Raw genomic sequence first — 17,500 nt, forward strand, 5'->3', positions numbered from 1 at the left:
AAACTAACGCTTGGAACAGGTGCGCGCCGGTGTCCTCTAGGCTCATGACGCAGCTCCCAAAGAATGACTAGCTTCAGGGTTTTTTCATTTGTAGGGCCTGTGAACGCGCAATCGACCCCGTTGGAATCGTCATCACGTAAAGGCATCCAGGGGAAGACGTAAGAAGTGTCCGTATAGTCATAGCAACGACAGTGCCCTTTTAACTGACTTCAGAAAAGTGGCCAACATTTCTCAAATCTGACTCCATGTCAGGGAAATTGCTGTAGAATGGGCTCTGTTCCACTTAGAGACAAAATTTCAACTCCTATAGAAACTATAGACTGTTTTCTATCCAATAATAATAATAATATGCATATTGTACGATCAAGGATTTTGTGGGAAGCCGTTTAAAAAATTAGCCAAATTAGCATAAATAGTCTAAACAGCGCCCCCATCCCCAACAGGTTAACATTGCCAAAGCAATGTATATATACAGTGTTGTAACGATGTACAAATGGTTAAAGTACAAAAGGGAAAATAAATAAGCATAAATATGTGTTGTATTTACAATGGTGTTTGTTCTTCACTGGTTGACCTTTTCTTGTGGTAACAGGTCACAAATCTTACTGCTGTGATGGCACACTGTGGTATTTCACCCAGTAGATATGGAAGTTTATCAAAATTGGGATTGTTTTCGAATTCTTTGTGGATCTGTGTAATCTGAGGGAAAGTTTCCACCTCATTTTGTGGGCAGTGTGCACATAGCCTGTCTTCTCTTGAGAGCCAGGTCTGCCTACGACAGTCTTTCTCAATAGCAAGGCCATGCCCACTGAGTCTGTACATAGTCAAAGCTTTCCTTAAGTTTGAGTCAGTCACAGTGGTCAGGTATTCTGCCACTGTGTACTCTCTGTTTAGGACCAAATAGCATTCTAGTTTAATTCGTTTTTTTATTAACTTTTACTTGGTACTCATCCCGGATCCGGGAGCACCCTCATCAGTAAAAAAGCTGACTAGCATAGCCTAGCATAGCGCCACAAGTAAATACTAGCATCTAAATATCATGAAATCACAAGTCCAAGACACCAGATGAAAGATACACATCTTGTGAACCCAGCCATCATGTCTGATTTTTAAAATGTTTTACAGGGAAGACACAATATGTATTTCTATTAGCTAACCACGATAGCAAAAGACTCAACTTTTTTTTCCCACCATTTTTTTACTGCATAGGTAGCTATCACAAATTCAACCAAATAAAGATATAAATAGTCACTAACCAAGACCATTGTGTTTTCGCTGTAAAACACTTAAAAAATCTGAAATATTGGCTGGATTCACAAGATCGTTGTCTTTCATTTGCTGTACGCTGTGTATTTTTCAGCAATGTTTTATGATGAGTATTTAGGTAATACACGATGGTCTCTGTAGTTATTCTAGTTGCTTTGGTGAGAGTTGTGATGGTGGCTGCAATGGTAAACTATGATTTATACCTGAAATATGCAAATTTTTCGAACAAAACATATGCTATACAATAAATATGTTATCAGACTGTCATCTGATGAAGTTGTTTCTTGGTTAGTGGCTATTAATATTTTGATTTGGTCGAAATTGTGATAGCTACCAATGCAGGAAAAAAATGGTGGGAAAAAAAGTTGTGTCTTTTGCTATCGTGGTTAGCTAATACATTTACATATTGTGTCTTCCCTGTAAAACATTTTAAAAATCATAAATGATGGCTGGATTCACAAGATGTGTATCTTTCATCTGGTGTCTTGGACTTGTGATTTAATGATATTTAGATGCTAGTATTTACTTGTGACGCTATGCTAGGCTATGCTAGTCATCTTTTTTACTGATGGGGGTGCTCCCGGATCCGGGATTGTGATGAAGTAGAAGTTAAGCTGCATCCCTGTCTCGCCCTGTGGGAAGAAATGTGTGTGTTTTTTACCTATTTTAACCACACACTTGTTGTTTGTGTACATGGATTTTGTAATGCCGTATGTTTTTCCCCCAACACCACTTTCCATCTATTTGTATGGCAGACTCTCATGCCAAATTGAGTTGAAGGCTTTTTTGAAATTGAGTTGAAGACTTTGCCTTTGTTTTGGTTTGCTTGTTTATCAATTAGGATGTGCAGGGTGAATACGTGGTCTGTCGTATGATAATTTGGTAAATAGCCAATTTGACATTTGCTCAGTACATTATTTTCACTGAGGAAATGTATGAGTCTGCTGTTAATGATAATGCAGAGGATCTTCCCAAGGTTGCTGTTGACGCATATCCCACGTTAGTTATTGGGGTCAAATTTGTCTCCACTTTTGTGGTTTGGGGTGATCAGTCCTTTGTTCCAACTATTGGGGAAGATGCCAGAGCTAAGGATGATGTTAAAGAGTTTTAGCATAGCCAATTGGAATTTTTTGTCTGTATATTTGATCATTTCATTGAGGATACCATCAACACCACAGGCCTTTTTGGGTTGGAGGGTTTTTATTTTGTCCTGTGGTTCATTCCAGGTAATTGGAGAATCTACTGTGTTCTGGTAGTCTTTAAGAAATGCTATAGATGGAGCGATTGTAGTTTGTAAACCTACCAAAAAACAATTAGGCAACAACAAATTCAACCCCTTTCAGACAACTTCCTGGACAAAACGTTCCACTGTAATAGTGACGGTGTAAACTTGTCAGTAGAAAATTTTAACAGTATATTTGACCTATCAGCTTCCCTATCAAATCTAAAAAATCTCAAATAGAAAACCGAAGAAAATGAACAACAATGACAAATGGTTTAATGAAGAATGCAAAAGTCTAAGAAATGAATTGAGAAACCTGTCCAACCAAAAACATAGAGACCCGGAAAACCTTAGTCTATGCCTTCACTATGGTGAATCACTAAAACAATACAGAAATACACAACGGCAAAAGAAGGAACAGTACGTCAGAAATCAGCTCAATGTAATTGAAGAATCCATAGACTCTAGCCACTTCTGGAAAAATTGGAAAACACTAAACAAACAACAACATAAAGAATTATATATCCAAAATGGAGATGTATGGATAAACCACTTCTCCAATCTTTTTGGCTCTATAACAACAAACAAACAGCAAAAACATATACATGATTAAATACAAATCTTAGAATGAACTATTAAAACTTCTTATGGCTGCATCCCGCTACCGGGATCGTTATGACAGCAGCCAGTGAAAGTGCAGGGCGCCAAATTCAAACAACAGAAATCTCATAATTAAAATTCCTCAAACATACATGTGTTTTATATCATTTTAAAGGTAATCTTGTTGTTAATCCCACCAACGTGTCCGATTTCAAATATGCTTTTCAGCGAAAGCACTACAAACAATTATGTTAGGTCACCACCAAACCACAATAAGCACAGCCATTTTTCCAGCGAAAGATAGCATTCACAAAAAGCAGAAATAGAGATAAAATGAATCACTAACCTTTGATTATCTTCATCAGATGACACTCATAGTGTCACGTTCGTCGTAACATTTAAGTGAGGAGGACTAAGGCGCAGCGTGATAACAATACATTCTCTCTTTAATGAAGACGAAAACGAAACGAACACTATACAAACTAATCAAAACAACAAACAGACGAACGAGAAGCTATACAAACAATAAGTGCAGACACTGGCAACTTACACATAGACTTAGACAATCACCCACATACTACTCCGGCAGGTCCTGGCTGACTGACGACTCTGGCAGGTCCTGGCTGACTGACAACTCTGGCAGCTCCTGGCTGACTGGCGGCTCTGGCAGCTCCTGGCTGACTGGCGGCTCTGGCAGCTCCCGGCTGACTGGCGGCTCTGGCAGCTCCCGGCTGACTGGCGGCTCTGGCAGGTCCTGACTGGCGGGTGGCACTGGCAGCTCCTGACTGGCGAGCGGCTCTGGCGGCTCCTGACTGACGGGCGGCACTAGCGGCTCCTGACTGATGTACGGCTCTAGCGGCTCAGGACAGACGGGCGGCTTTGACGGCTCAGGACAGACGGGCGGCTCAGACGGCGCTGGGCAGACGGGCAGCGCAGGCGGCGCTGGGCAGACGGACAGCTCAGGTGGCGCTTGGCAGATGGGCAGCGTATGCGGCGCTGGGCAGACGGGTAGCTCAGACAGCGCTGGGCAGACGGACAGCGCAGACGGCGCTGGGCAGACGGCAGACTCTGGCCGGCTGAGGCGCACAGTAGGCCTGGTGCGTGGTGCCGGAACTGGTGGTATTGGGCTAAGGACACGCACCTCAAGGCTAGTGCGGGGAGCAGCAACAGGGCGCACAGGGCTCTGGAGACGCACAGGGGGCTTGGTGCGTGGTGCCGGAACTGGTGGTACCGGGCTGGAGACACGCACCACAGGGCGAGTGCGTGGAGGAGGAACAGGGCTCTGGAGACGCACTGGAAGCCTGGTGCGTGGTGTAGGCACTAGTGGTACTGGGCTGGGGCGAGGTGGTGGCGCCGGATTTTCCGGACCGTGAAGGCGTACTGGCTCCCTTGAGCACCGAGCCTGCCCAACCTTACCTGGTTGAATGCTCTCTGTAGCCCGACCAGTGCGGGGAGGTGGAATAACCCGCACTGGGCTGTGCTGGCGTACCGGGGACACCATGCATAAGGCTGGTGCCATGTACACCGGCCCAAGGAGACGCACTGGAGACCAGATGCGTTGAGCCGGCTTCATGGCACCTGGCTCAATGCCCACTCTAGCCCGGCCGATACGAGGAGCTGGGATGTACCGCACCGGGCTATGCACACGTACAGGAGACACCGTGCGCTCTTCCGCATAACACGGTGTCTGCCCGTACTCTCGCTCTCCACGGTAAGCCCGGGAAGTTGGCGCAGGTCTCCTACCTGACTTCGCCACACTCCCCTTTAGCGCCCCCCCCTCCAATACATTTTTGGGGCTGACTCTCAGGCTTCCAGCCTCGCTTCCGTGCTGCCTCCTCATACCACCGCCTCTCGGCTTTAGCTGCCTCCAGCTCTTCACGAGGGCGGCGATATTCCTCAGGTTGTGCTCAGGGTCCTCCGCTGTCCAGAATTTCCTCCCAATTCCATGAGTCCTGCGATCGCTGCTGCTGCTTTTTCCCACGCTGCTTGGTCCTAGGTTGGTGGGTGATTCTGTCACGTTCGTCATAACATTTAAGTGAGGAGGACCAAGGCACAGCCTGATAACAATACATTCTCTCTTTAATCTGTCTAGGACTGTTAAAATGTTTTACAGGGAAGACACAATATGTAAAGATATAAATCTATTAGCTAAACTCATTAGCATAAGACACCATCTTTTATTTGTCCACCAACACCAGTAGCTATCACCAATTCGGCTAAACTAAGATATTGATAGCCACTAACCAAGAAAAAAACTCAACAGATGACAGTCTGATAACATATTTATGGTATAGGATAGGTTTTGTTAGAAAAATGTGCATATTTCAGGTAGATGTCATAGTTTACAATTGCACCCACCGTCAGAAATGGACTAGAATAAATATATAGAGCAACGTGTTTACCTAATTACTAATCATCAAACATTTCGTAAAAATACACAGCATACACTAATCGAAAGACACAGATCCTGTGAATACAGACAATATTTCAGATTTTCTAAGTGTCTTACAGCGAAAACACAATAAATCGTTATATTAGCATACCACATATGCAAACGTTACCAGAGCATTGATTCTAGCCAAAGACATCGCGTAAACATCGCCAAAATATATTAATTTTTTCACTAACCTTCTCAGAATTCTTCCGATGACACTCCTGTAACATCATATTACACAATCCATATACAGTTTGTTCGAAAATGTGCATATTTAGCCACCAAAATCATGGTTAGACAATGACAAAAGTTGCCCAGCTGGTCAGACAATGTCGTGCGCCATATTAGACAGTGATCTAGTCGTATACATAAATACTCATAAACGTGACTAAAAAATATAGGGTGGACAGCGATTGATAGACAATTTAAGTCTTAATACAATCGCTGATTTACATTTTTTAAATTATCCTTACTTTTCAATACAGTTTGTGCCAAGCGAAGCTACGTCAAACAAGATGGCGTCCTAAGCGATTAACATTTCTCGACAGAAACACGATTTATCATAATAAATTGTTCCTACTTTGAGCTGTTCTTCCATCAGAATCTTGGGCAAAGAATCCTTTCTTGGGTCTAATCGTCTTTTGGTCGAAAGCTGTCCTCTTGCCATGTATAAATGCCCATTGCGTTCGGCATGAACTGGAACCGTGCCCAGAGATTCACAGTGTCTCAGAAATAAATGTCCCAAAATCGCACTAAACGGAAATAAATTGCTATAAACGGTTTAAATTAACTACCTTATGATGTTTTTAACTTCTATAACGAGTAGAAACATGACCGGAGAAATATAACTGGCTTCACTAGTGCTTGGAAGAAGTGCAGGTCGGTGTCCTCCGCGCGCCTGACGCAGCTGGAAAAGAGTTCCTACCTACACGTGTTTTTGTTTTATAGTGGCTGTGATTGGGCAATCGATACCATTCAAATCGTCATCACGTAAAGGCATCCAGGGGAAGACGTAAGCAGTGTCTGTATACTCATAGCAATAACAGTGGCCTTTTAACTGACTCCAGATCAGGGGCCAAAATGTGTGAAATCTGACTCCATTGCAGGGAAATTGCTGTAGAATGAGTTCTGTTCCACTCAGAGAGAAAATTTCAACGGCTATAGAAACTAGAGACTGTTTTCTATCCAATAATAATAATAATATGCATATTGTACGATCAAGAATTACACGATTTACATAAATAGTGACAACGGCACCCCCTAGCCTCAACAGGTTAATGAAGACGAAAACGAAACGAACACTATACAAACTAATCAAAACAACAAACAGACGAACGAGAAGCTATACAAACAATAAGTGCAGACACTGGCAACTTACACATAGACATAGACAATCACCCACAAACTACCTAATGACTATGGCTGCCTAAATATGGCTCCCAATCAGAGACAACGATAGACAGCTGTCTCTAATTGAGAACCAATCTAGGCAACCATAGACATACATACACCTAGACTAAACACTGCCCCATAAACATACAAAAAACCCTAGACAATGCAAAACACATACATCCCCCATGTCACACCGTGGCCTAACTAAAATAATAAAGAAAACAAAGATAACTAAGGCCAGGGCGTGACACATAGGACTTCATGTTACACAATACATGCATGTTTTGTTTGATAAAGTTCATATTTATAACAAAAAATCTGAGTTTACATTGAGGCGACTAGATTGACTAGTTCCAAAAACATCAAGTGATTTTGCATAGCCACATCGTTTCAACAGAAATACTCATCATACATGTAGATGATAATACAAGTTATACACATGGAATTTCCAAAAGATTTTACGGAAAAAGCAAATCATGCAATAATCTGAGACATAGCTCAGAACAATAGCCAAATTAGACGCCATGTAGGGGTCAACAGAAACCAGAAAATACATGATAAATGTTTCCTTACCTTTGATGAACTTCATCAGAATGCAGTCCTAGGAATCCCAGGTCCACAATAAATGCTTGATTTGTTCGATATTGTCCGTTATTTATGTCCAATTAGCTACTTTGGTTAGCGCGTTAGCGGTAAACAATTCCAATGTCACAAAGCGCATCCACTATAACGTGACGAAATCTCAAAAAGTTCCGTAACAGTCAGTAGAAAAATGTCAAACGATGTACTGAATTAATCTTTAGAATGTTGTTAACATAATTCTTGAATAATGAGGTCCTCCTCATGTAAAGGCGCGTGTTCAATGCGTGGCCACCTCATGGCAGTGATTACTAATTCCTGTCTCTTTCGGCCCCCCTTCACATTAGAGTCATCATACAAAGTTCTATTGACTGTTGACATCCAGTGGAAGCCGTAGGAAGTGAAAACTCATCAATATCTCGCTGTAATTTCAATGAGAGCTTGGTTGAAAATCTGCCACCTCAGAAACAATTCAAACAGGAAGTGGAACTTCTCAGGTTTTTGCCTGTCATATGAATTCTGTTATACTCACAGACATAATTCAAACAGTTTTAGAAACTTCAATGTTTTCTATCCAATACCAATAATAATATGCATATATTAGCAACTGGGACTGAGGAGCAGGCAGTTTACTATGGGCACCTCTGTGCACCTTTCATCCAAACTACTCAATGCTGCCCCTGCAGCCATAAGAAGTTAATATTACTCAGTTCCTTTGGCTTTGATGCCTCATGATTGAGTATTGCTCTGTTCAAGTAGACTGTGATTTTGCTGTGGTCTGATAGGGGTTTCAGTGGGCTGACTGTGAACTCTGAGAGATTCTGGGTTGAGGTCAGTGATAAAGTAGTCTACAGTACTACTGCCAAGAGATGAGCTATAGGTGTACCTACCATAGGAGTCCCCTCGAAGCCTACCATTGACTATGTACGTACCCAGCGTGCGACAGAGCTGCAGGAGTTGTGACCTGTTTTTGTTGGTAATGTTGTCGTAGTTGTGCCTAGGGGGGCATATGGGGGAGGGAATGCTGTCACCTCCAGGTAGGTGTTTGTTCCCCTGTGTGCTGAGGGTGTCAGGTTCTTGTCCGGTTCTGGCATTTAGGTCGCCACAGACTAGTACATGTCCCTGGGTCTGGAAATTATTGATTTCCCCCTCCAGGATGGAGAAGCTGTCTTCATTAAAGTATGGGGATTCTAGTGGGGGGATATATGTAGCACACAGGAGGACATTTTTCTCTGTTAAGATCATTTCCTTTTGAACTTCTAGCCAGAGGAGGCAGGCAGCCTAGTGGTTAGAGAGTTGCGCCATTAACCTGAAAGGTTGCTAGATCGAATCCCTGAGCTGACAAGGTAAACATTTGTTGTTTTGCCCCTGAACAAGGCAGTTAACCCACTGTTCCTAGGCTGTCATTGTAAATAAGAATTTGTTCTTAACTGACTTGCCGAGTTAGTGTGGTAGTGTGCTAATATAACACTGTGCCATGCCATGCCATACCTCTCTCTCTCTCTCGCTCGCTCTCGCCCTCTCTCACTGTCTCTGTCTGCCTCTCTCTCTCTTTTTCTCTGTCTCTTTCTTTCTCTCCGTCTGTCTCTTTCTCTTTTTCTCTCTCTCTGTCTTAGTAGAGATGCAGTTTCTCAGACCTTGGTTGCATCTCTCTGATGCTATTTTCACTGTGGCTCGATGCGGCTGGAATTAAAACAAGGCCAAACACACTGACCCCTTTTCTCTACATAAAGGAAGAGAGGGAAAGAGGAAAGAGAAAGAAGATCTCAATGTTGTCTGTCTTCTTATGTGACCTGAGCATGACTGTGACCGTGTGAATGTTTAACTGGGAGAGAGCGAGAGAGAAAGAGAGAGAGAGAGGGAGAGTGGGAGAGGTACAGAGGGAAGGAGTATGGGAACAGCCAGAAGTAGGTAGACAGGACACAGTAGTGGAAGAACACCATCACCACCTTACACTCCACCTACAGGGAAAGAGAGAGAGAGAGAGAGAGAGAGACAGAGAGAGAGAGAGAGAGGAGAGAGGGAGAGAGAGAGGATGGAAAGAAAGAGAGGGATAGAGGGAGAGAGGGAGGAAGGGAGGGATAGAGGGAGTATGGGAGATGGAGGGAGGGAGGGTGATAGAAAGAGGGAGGTCTCTATGGTTGTGAATATCAATGACTGGGAGTCTGGCAAAGTCACCGTCAGTGTTATTAGACTGCCACACAGCTACTCACCCCCCTACATGCACGCACACACGCGCACACACACATACACACACACACACACACACACACACACACTACCATCTATGACATACTGAGTGTTTTTGCATTCCTCTCAGCCCTCCAGACAAGCCTGACAAATCTCATCACTCTACACACCATCCTAGGGATAGAGGCTCTGGTCAGTAGTTCATTACAAAGGGAATAGAGTGCAATTTGGGATACAGACAGAGAGACACTAGAGCAGTACCAGAAAACACCCATTTACCATTTTTTTGCATTATACAAACTGAGCAGTTGCGTCTTTCTTAGCCTGTAGTGCCATCTGCTGGCCAGATGTGGCCTTGCCGAAAAAGGGATTTACCATTGAGGTTGTGCTATCCCACGGATACCCCATTGTAACATCGGTACTTCCACAGTATTTACACTGACCAGAGTTAACTCAGGTTTTCGGTTCAATACCTGTTTCTAATCTATAACATCAGATCTTTGTCTTTCAAAGGTGTTTTTCCATCAACCACAGAAGAAGGTCTAAGAATGTTGTGAGTGTTGTGCTCTTTTTATTGAATCATGGTACTCACCATCTCTGTGTTGTGTTGTGCCCCCAGGGTGCCCATGGTTGTGGGATAACCTGACGTGTTGGCAGCCTGCCCGGGTGGGAGAGGTGGTTGTGGTCAGCTGTCCAGAGCTCTTCATCCAGTTCATGAGCGAGGAGGACGATGGTCAGTGACTGACAGCTGTCAATCATCTCAAGACTTTGGGCATGACTGTCTATTTGTTTTATATTAGCATCCACATTGTACATCTATTGTAACTAACATTGATTTGTACCTCTTGTCTTATCATCTGATAAATACAGTGAGCTCTAAAAGTATTGGGGCAGTGACAATTATTATTATTTTTGTCTCTGTACTCCAGTACTTTGGATTCAAAATGATAGAATGACTGTGTTATGACTAAGTGCAGCCTGTCAGCCTTCATTTTAGGGTATTTTCATCCATATTGGGTGAAACATTTAGAAATTACAGCACTTTATGTACATAGTCCCCCCATTTTAGGGGACCAAATGTATTGGGACTAATTCACTTACATGTGTATTAAAGTAGTCAAAAGTTAAGTATTTGGTCCCTTATTCATAGCATGAAATGACTACATGGAGCTTGTGACCACAAATTTGTTGGATGCCTTTGCTGTTTGTTTTGGTTGTGTTTCACATTACTTTGTGCCCAATAGAAATGAATGGTAAATAATGTATTGTATCATTTTGGAGTCACTTTTATTGTAAATAAGAATAGAATATGTTTTGAAATGTTGAATCTACTGTATGTGCTAACCATTAACATTGTTTATTATATGTGTAGAGCTAGGGAAGGTGAGTCGTAACTGTACGGAGGGCGGCTGGTCTGAGACCTTCCCTCATTATGTGGATGCCTGCATGTTCGACGAACCCAACGGAACCCACGAGCATCCGGTGAGCACTCCACACTGTCTTATCCTCACTCTCATCGCCCATAATCCTTAGCCTGGATGCCAGTCTGTTTCTGCTCTCTTGCCAACTCCTTATGGTCATGCCATACATAAGGGTATATGTATCAGTCTGTGCTAATATCCCTGATAAATATGTGTTCTTGATTTACTGTTGTTGTTCACTGCAGGACATGTACTACGTGTCGGTGAAGGCTCTGTACACGGTGGGGTACAGCACCTCTCTGGTTTCTCTCTGTACAGCCATGGTCATCCTTTGCAGGTTCAGGTGAGAAAGGTCACCAGAGGTCAAAATCCCAAATCTCACTCAGATCAAATCAAATTTTATTTGTCACATGCGCCAAATACCTTACGGTGAAATGCTTACTTACAAGCCCTAACCAACAATGCAGTTTAAAAAATAACTAAAACTAAAAATACCTTTAAAAAAATAAGAATAAGAAATAAAAGTAAAAAATAATTAAAGAGCAGCAGTAAAATATCAATCATGAGGCTGTATACAGGGGGTACCGGTACAGAGTCAATGTGCGGGGGCACCGGTTAGTTGAGGTAATTGAGTTAATATGTACATGTAGGTAGAGTTATTAAAGTGACTATGCATAGATAATAACAGAATAGCAACAGTGTAAAAGAGGGGGGGGGAAATGCAAATAGTCTGGGTAGCCATTTGATTAGATGTTCAGGAGACTTATGGCTTGGGGGTAGAAGCTGTTTAGAAGCCTCTTGGACCTAGACTTGGCGCTCCGGTACCGCTTGCCATGCAGTAGCAGAAAGAACAGTCAATGACTAGGGTGGCTGGAGTCTTTTACAATTTAGGTCCTTCCGCTGACACTGCCTGGTATAGAGGTCCTGGATGACAGGAAGCTTGGCCACAGTGATGTACTGGGCCGTACGCACTACCTTCTGTAGTGCCTTGCGGTCGGAGGCCGAGCAGTTGCCATACCAGACAGTGATGCAACCAGTCAGGATGCTCTCGATGGTGCAGCTGTAGAACCTTTTGAGGATCTGAGGACTCATGCCAAATCTTTTCAGTCTCCTGAGGGGGAATAGGTTTTGTCGTGCCCTGTTCACGACTGTCTTGCTGTGCTTGGACCATGTTTGTTGGTATTGTGGACACCAAGGAACTTTAAGCTCTCAACCTGCTCCACTGCAGCCCCGTCTATGAGAATGGGGGCGTGCTCGGTCCTCCTTTTTCTGTAGTCCACAATCATCTGCTTTGTCTTGATCACGTTGATGGAGAGGTTGTATCCTGGCACCATATGGCCAGGTCTCTGACCTCCTCCCTATAGGCTGTCTCATCGTTGTCGGTGATCAGGCCTACCACTGTTGTGTCATTGGCAAACTTGATGATGGTGTTGGAGTCATGCCTGGCCATGCATTCATGAGTGAACAGGGAGTACAGGAGGGCTCTGAGCACGCATCCCTAAGGGGCCCCCATGTTGAGGATCAGCGTGGCAGATGTGTTGTTACCTACCCTTACCACTTGGGGGCGGCCCGTCAGGAAGTCCAGGATCCAGTTGCAGAGGGAGGTGTTTAGTCCCAGGGTCCTTAGCTTAGTGATGAGCTTCGAGGGCACTATGGTGTTGAACGCTGAGCTGTAATCAATGAATAGCATTCTCACATAGGTGTTCCTTTTGTCCAGGTGGGAAAGGGCAGTGTAGAGTGCAATAGAGATGGCATAATCTGTGGATCTGTTGGGGCGGTATGCAAATTGGAGTGGGTCTGGGGTTTCTGGGATAATGGTGTTGATGTAAGCTATGACCAGCCTTTCAAAGCACTTCTTGGCTACATACATGAGTGCTAGGGGTCAGTAGTCATTTAGGCAGGTTACCTTAGTGTTCTTGATCACAGGGACTATGTTTGGTCTGCTTGAAACATGTTGGTATTACAGACTGAGGTTGAAAATGTCAGTGAAGACACTTGCCAGTTGGTCAGCGCATCCTACACGTCCTGGTAATCTGTCTGTGAATGTTGACTTGTTTAAAGGTCTTACTCACATCAGCTGCGGAGAGCATGATCACACAGTCGTCCGGAAGAGCTGATGCTCTCATGCATGTTTCAGTGTTACTTGCCTCGAAGTGAGCATAGAAGTAATTTAGCTCATCTGGTAGGCTTGTGTCACTGGGCAGCTCTCGGCTGTGTTTCCCTTTGTAGTCTGTAATAGTTTTCAAGCTCTGCCACATCCGACGAGCGTCGGAGCCGGTGTAGTATGATTCGATCTTAGTCCTGTATTGATGCTTTGTCTGTTTGGTGGTTCGTCGGAGGGCATAGCGGGATTTCTTAAAAGCTTCCGGGTTAGAGTCCCGCTCCTTGAAAGCGGCAGCTCTATCCTTTAGCTCAGTGTGGATGTTGCCTGTAATCCATGGCTTCTAGTTGGGGTATGTATGTACAGTCACTGTGGGGATGACGTCATTGATGCACTTATTGATGAAGCCAGTGACTGATGTGGTGTACTCCAATGCCATCGGAAGAATCCCGGAACATGTTCCAGTCTGTGATAGCAAAACAGTCCTGTAGATTAGCATCTGCTTCATCGGACCACTTTTTTATTGACCGAGTCACTGGTGCTTCCTGCTTTAATTTTTGCTTGTAAGCAGGAATCAGGAGGATATAATTATGGTCAGATTTGCCAAATGGAGGGTGAGGGAGAGCTTTGTACACATCTCTGTGTGTGGAGTAAAGGTGGTCTAGAGTTTTTTTCCCCTCTGGTTGCACATTTAACATGCTGGTGGAAATTTGGTAAAACTGATTTAATTTCCCTGCATTAAAGTCCTCGGCCACTAGGAGTGCTACCTGGATGAGCCTTTTCCTGTTTGCTTATGGCGGTATACAGCTCATTGAGTGCAGTCTTAGTGCCAGCATCGGTCTGTGATGGTATGTAGACAGCTACAAAAAATACAGATGAAAACTCTCTAGATAGATAGTGTGGTCTACAGCTTATCATGAGATACTCTACCTCAGGTGAGCAAAACCTTGAGACTTCCTTAGATATCGTGCACCAGTTGTTGTTTACAAATATACATAGACCGCCACCTCTTGTCTTACCAGAGGCTGCTGTTCTATCCTTTCGATACAGTGTAAAACCCGCCAGCTGTATGATGTTCATGTCGTCATTCAGCCATGAATCGGTGAATCATAAGATATTACAGTTTTTAATTTCCCATTGGTAGTTTAATCTTACTCGTAGGTCATCGATTTACTTTTCCAATGATTGCATGTTTGCCAATAGAACGTATGGCAGTAGGGTTTTACTCGCTCGCCTACGAATTTTCAGAAGGCAGCCCGACCTGTGAACATGTAGCATCTTCATTCTCCTTTTCTCTGTCTTCTCTTCACGCAAATGTCATATACATATACATATACATATACATATTGTCGTAAATGTCACCTGTGTTTCTAGCTAGAACAAGAGAAACACAGAGATGTACAGGGAGCTTTCTTCTAATTATTTTACATACAGAAGGACTAGATGGCTTGTAAGATTATTATTATTATTATGTAAATTAATAACAGAACATAGAACATGTCAGATAATAAAAGACAAGATAATATAAAAGTCAAGACATGGTGCTTTAGTGTAACAGACTATACAGTAGGTGGGATTGCTTGTTTAGAGATTGGTTGACCCAGGTTTTGTGGATGTTGTTGTCTGAGCTGTGATTGGCTGTGGTTGTTGTTGTCTGAGCTGTGATTGTCTGTGTTCACAGGAAGCTGCATTGCACCAGGAACTTCATCCACATGAACCTGTTTGTGTCATTCATTCTGAGAGCCATCTCTGTCTTCATCAAGGACGGGGTTCTGTACGCAGAGGAGGACAGCAACCACTGCTTCTTACACACTGTGAGTAGGCATACCACACACACACTGTTAGTTAAATTCTTTGGGCTGCAAGCCCGACGTCGTTACACTTATGACAACAGCCAGGCCAAGTGCAGGGCGCGAAATTCAAAATATATTTTTTAGAAATATTTAACTTTCACACATTAACAAGTCCAATACAGCAAATGAAAGATACACATCTTGTGAATCCAGCCAACATGTCCGATTTTTAAAATGTTTTACAGCGAAAACACCACATATATTTATGTTAGCTCACCACCAAATACAAAAAAGCACAGACATTTTTCACAGCACAGGTAGCTTGCACAAAACCAACCTAACTAACCAAGAACCAACCAAACTAACCAAGAAACAACTTCATCAGATGACAGTCTTATAACAAGTTATACAATAAATCTATGTTTTGTTCGAAAAATGTGCATATTTGAGGTATAAATCATAGTTTTACATTGCAGCTACAATCGGAAATAGCACCAAAGCAGCTAGAACCATTACAGAGACCAAATTGAAATACCTAAATACTCATAAAACATTTATGAAAAATACATGGTGTACAGCAAATTAAAGACAAACATCTTGTGAATCTAGACAATATTTCCGATTCTTTAAGTGTTTTACAGCGAAAACACAATATAGCATTATATTAGCTTACTACAATAGCCAACCACACAACAGCATTGATTCGTTAGGCACGTTAGCAATAGTGAATAAACCAGAAAAAGATATTAATTTTTTCACTAACCTTCTCAAACTTCATCAGATGACAGTCCTATAACATCATATTACACAAAACATGTATGGTTTGTTCGAAAATGTGCATATTTAGAGCTGAAATCCGTGGTTATACATTGTGAACATGTAGCATCTTTTTCCCAGAATGTCCGGATATATTTCTGACACTCACCTATTCTGACCAAATAACTATTCATAAACTTTACTAAAAAATACATGTTGTATAGGAAATGATAGATACACTAGTTCTTAATGCAATCGCCGTGTTAGAATTCTAAACATAACTTCAGTACGACATGCAGCTTACATTATGGCGAGAGAGCGCCCAAAATCTGGGCGCAAACTAATAGTACACATGTTCGACAGATATATGAAATAACATCATAAATGGGTCCTACTTTTGATGATCTTCCATCAGAATCTTGCACAAGTGGTCCTTTGTCCAGAACAATCGTTGTTTGGTTTTAGAATGTCCTTTTTCCCTCTCGATTTAGCAAGCAAAACTAGCCAAGTGGCGCGAAGCTGTCCATCGTGAACAAACGCAGAGAACGGAACACGCCCCAAAAAAATCTATAATCTGATTAAACTATATTGAAAAAACATACTTTACGATGATATTGTCACATTTATCAAATAAAATCAAAGCTAGTAGCCGTCTATAACAACAGCTTTTCAGGACCCAATGCGGAAGTCCTTTCGGCGTCTTCCTGAACAAAGGAAATTGGGGTCCTGTCATTCCAAGCGCTCTCTTTTGACCTAGAGACCCCATTTCACCTCTCACAGCCTATTGACATCTAATGGAAGGCGTATGAAGTGCATGTATACTAATAGATTTCAAGCAAAAGATTAGGTAGGCCCTGGAACAGAGCCTCGAGTTCAGATTTTTCACTTTCTGACAGGAAATTTGCTGCAAAATGAGTTCTGTTTTACTCACAGATATAATTCAAACGGTTTTAGAAACTTGAGAGTGTTTTCTATCCAATAGTAATAATAATATGCATGTGGTACGAGCAAGAATTGAGTATGAGGCCGTTTGAAATGGGCACCTTTCATCCAAGTTACTCAATACTGCCCCTGCAGCCATAAGAAGTTAACTTCTTCTGGCTGCAAGCCCGAGGCCGGCCACAATATGACAACAGCCACTTCAAGTGCAGGGCGCGAAATTCAAAATATACTTTTTAGAAATATTTAACTTTTACACATTAACAAGTCCAATACAGCAAATGAAAGGTACACATCTTGTGAATCCAGCCAACATGTCCGATTTTTAAAATATTTTACAGCGAAAACAGCACGTATATTTATGTTAGCTCACCACCAAATACAAAAAAGGACAGACATTTTTCACAGCACAGGTAGCATGCACAAAGCCAACCTAACTAACCAAGAACCAACCAAACTAACCAACAAACAACTTCATCAGATGACAGTCTTATAACATGTTATTCAATAAATCTATGTTTTGTTCGAAAAATGTGCATATTTCAGGTATAAATCATAGTTTACATTGCAGCTACAATCAGAAATTGCACCGAAAGCAGCCAGAATAATTACAGACACCAATGTCAAATACCTAAATACTCTTCATAAAACATTTCTGAAAAATACGTAGTGTACAGCAAATGAAAAACAAGCATCTTGTGAATCCAGCCAATATTTCCGATTTCTTAAGTGTTTTACAGCGAAACACAATATAGCGTTATATTAGCTTACCACAATAGCCAGAAACACAAGCTATTTCCCAGTAGC

At 42.5% G+C, this 17,500-nt stretch overlaps 1 protein-coding gene across 1 annotated transcript in view; it reads left to right on the forward strand.

Moving 5' to 3' along the window:
- LOC129810801 (pituitary adenylate cyclase-activating polypeptide type I receptor-like) overlaps positions 1 to 17,500 on the forward strand; it is a 53,102-nt gene that overhangs the window by 32,635 nt on the left and 2,967 nt on the right. The window contains exons 4-7 of the mRNA XM_055861696.1: positions 10,303 to 10,416; positions 11,056 to 11,165; positions 11,350 to 11,447; positions 14,887 to 15,019. Coding sequence (XP_055717671.1) covers positions 10,303 to 10,416; positions 11,056 to 11,165; positions 11,350 to 11,447; positions 14,887 to 15,019 — 455 coding nt within the window. The remainder of the gene's footprint in view (positions 1 to 10,302; positions 10,417 to 11,055; positions 11,166 to 11,349; positions 11,448 to 14,886; positions 15,020 to 17,500) is intronic.

The sequence above is a fragment of the Salvelinus fontinalis genome, chromosome 14 (assembly GCF_029448725.1).
Source record: "Salvelinus fontinalis isolate EN_2023a chromosome 14, ASM2944872v1, whole genome shotgun sequence".
Classification (NCBI taxonomy): Eukaryota; Metazoa; Chordata; class Actinopteri; order Salmoniformes; family Salmonidae; genus Salvelinus; species Salvelinus fontinalis.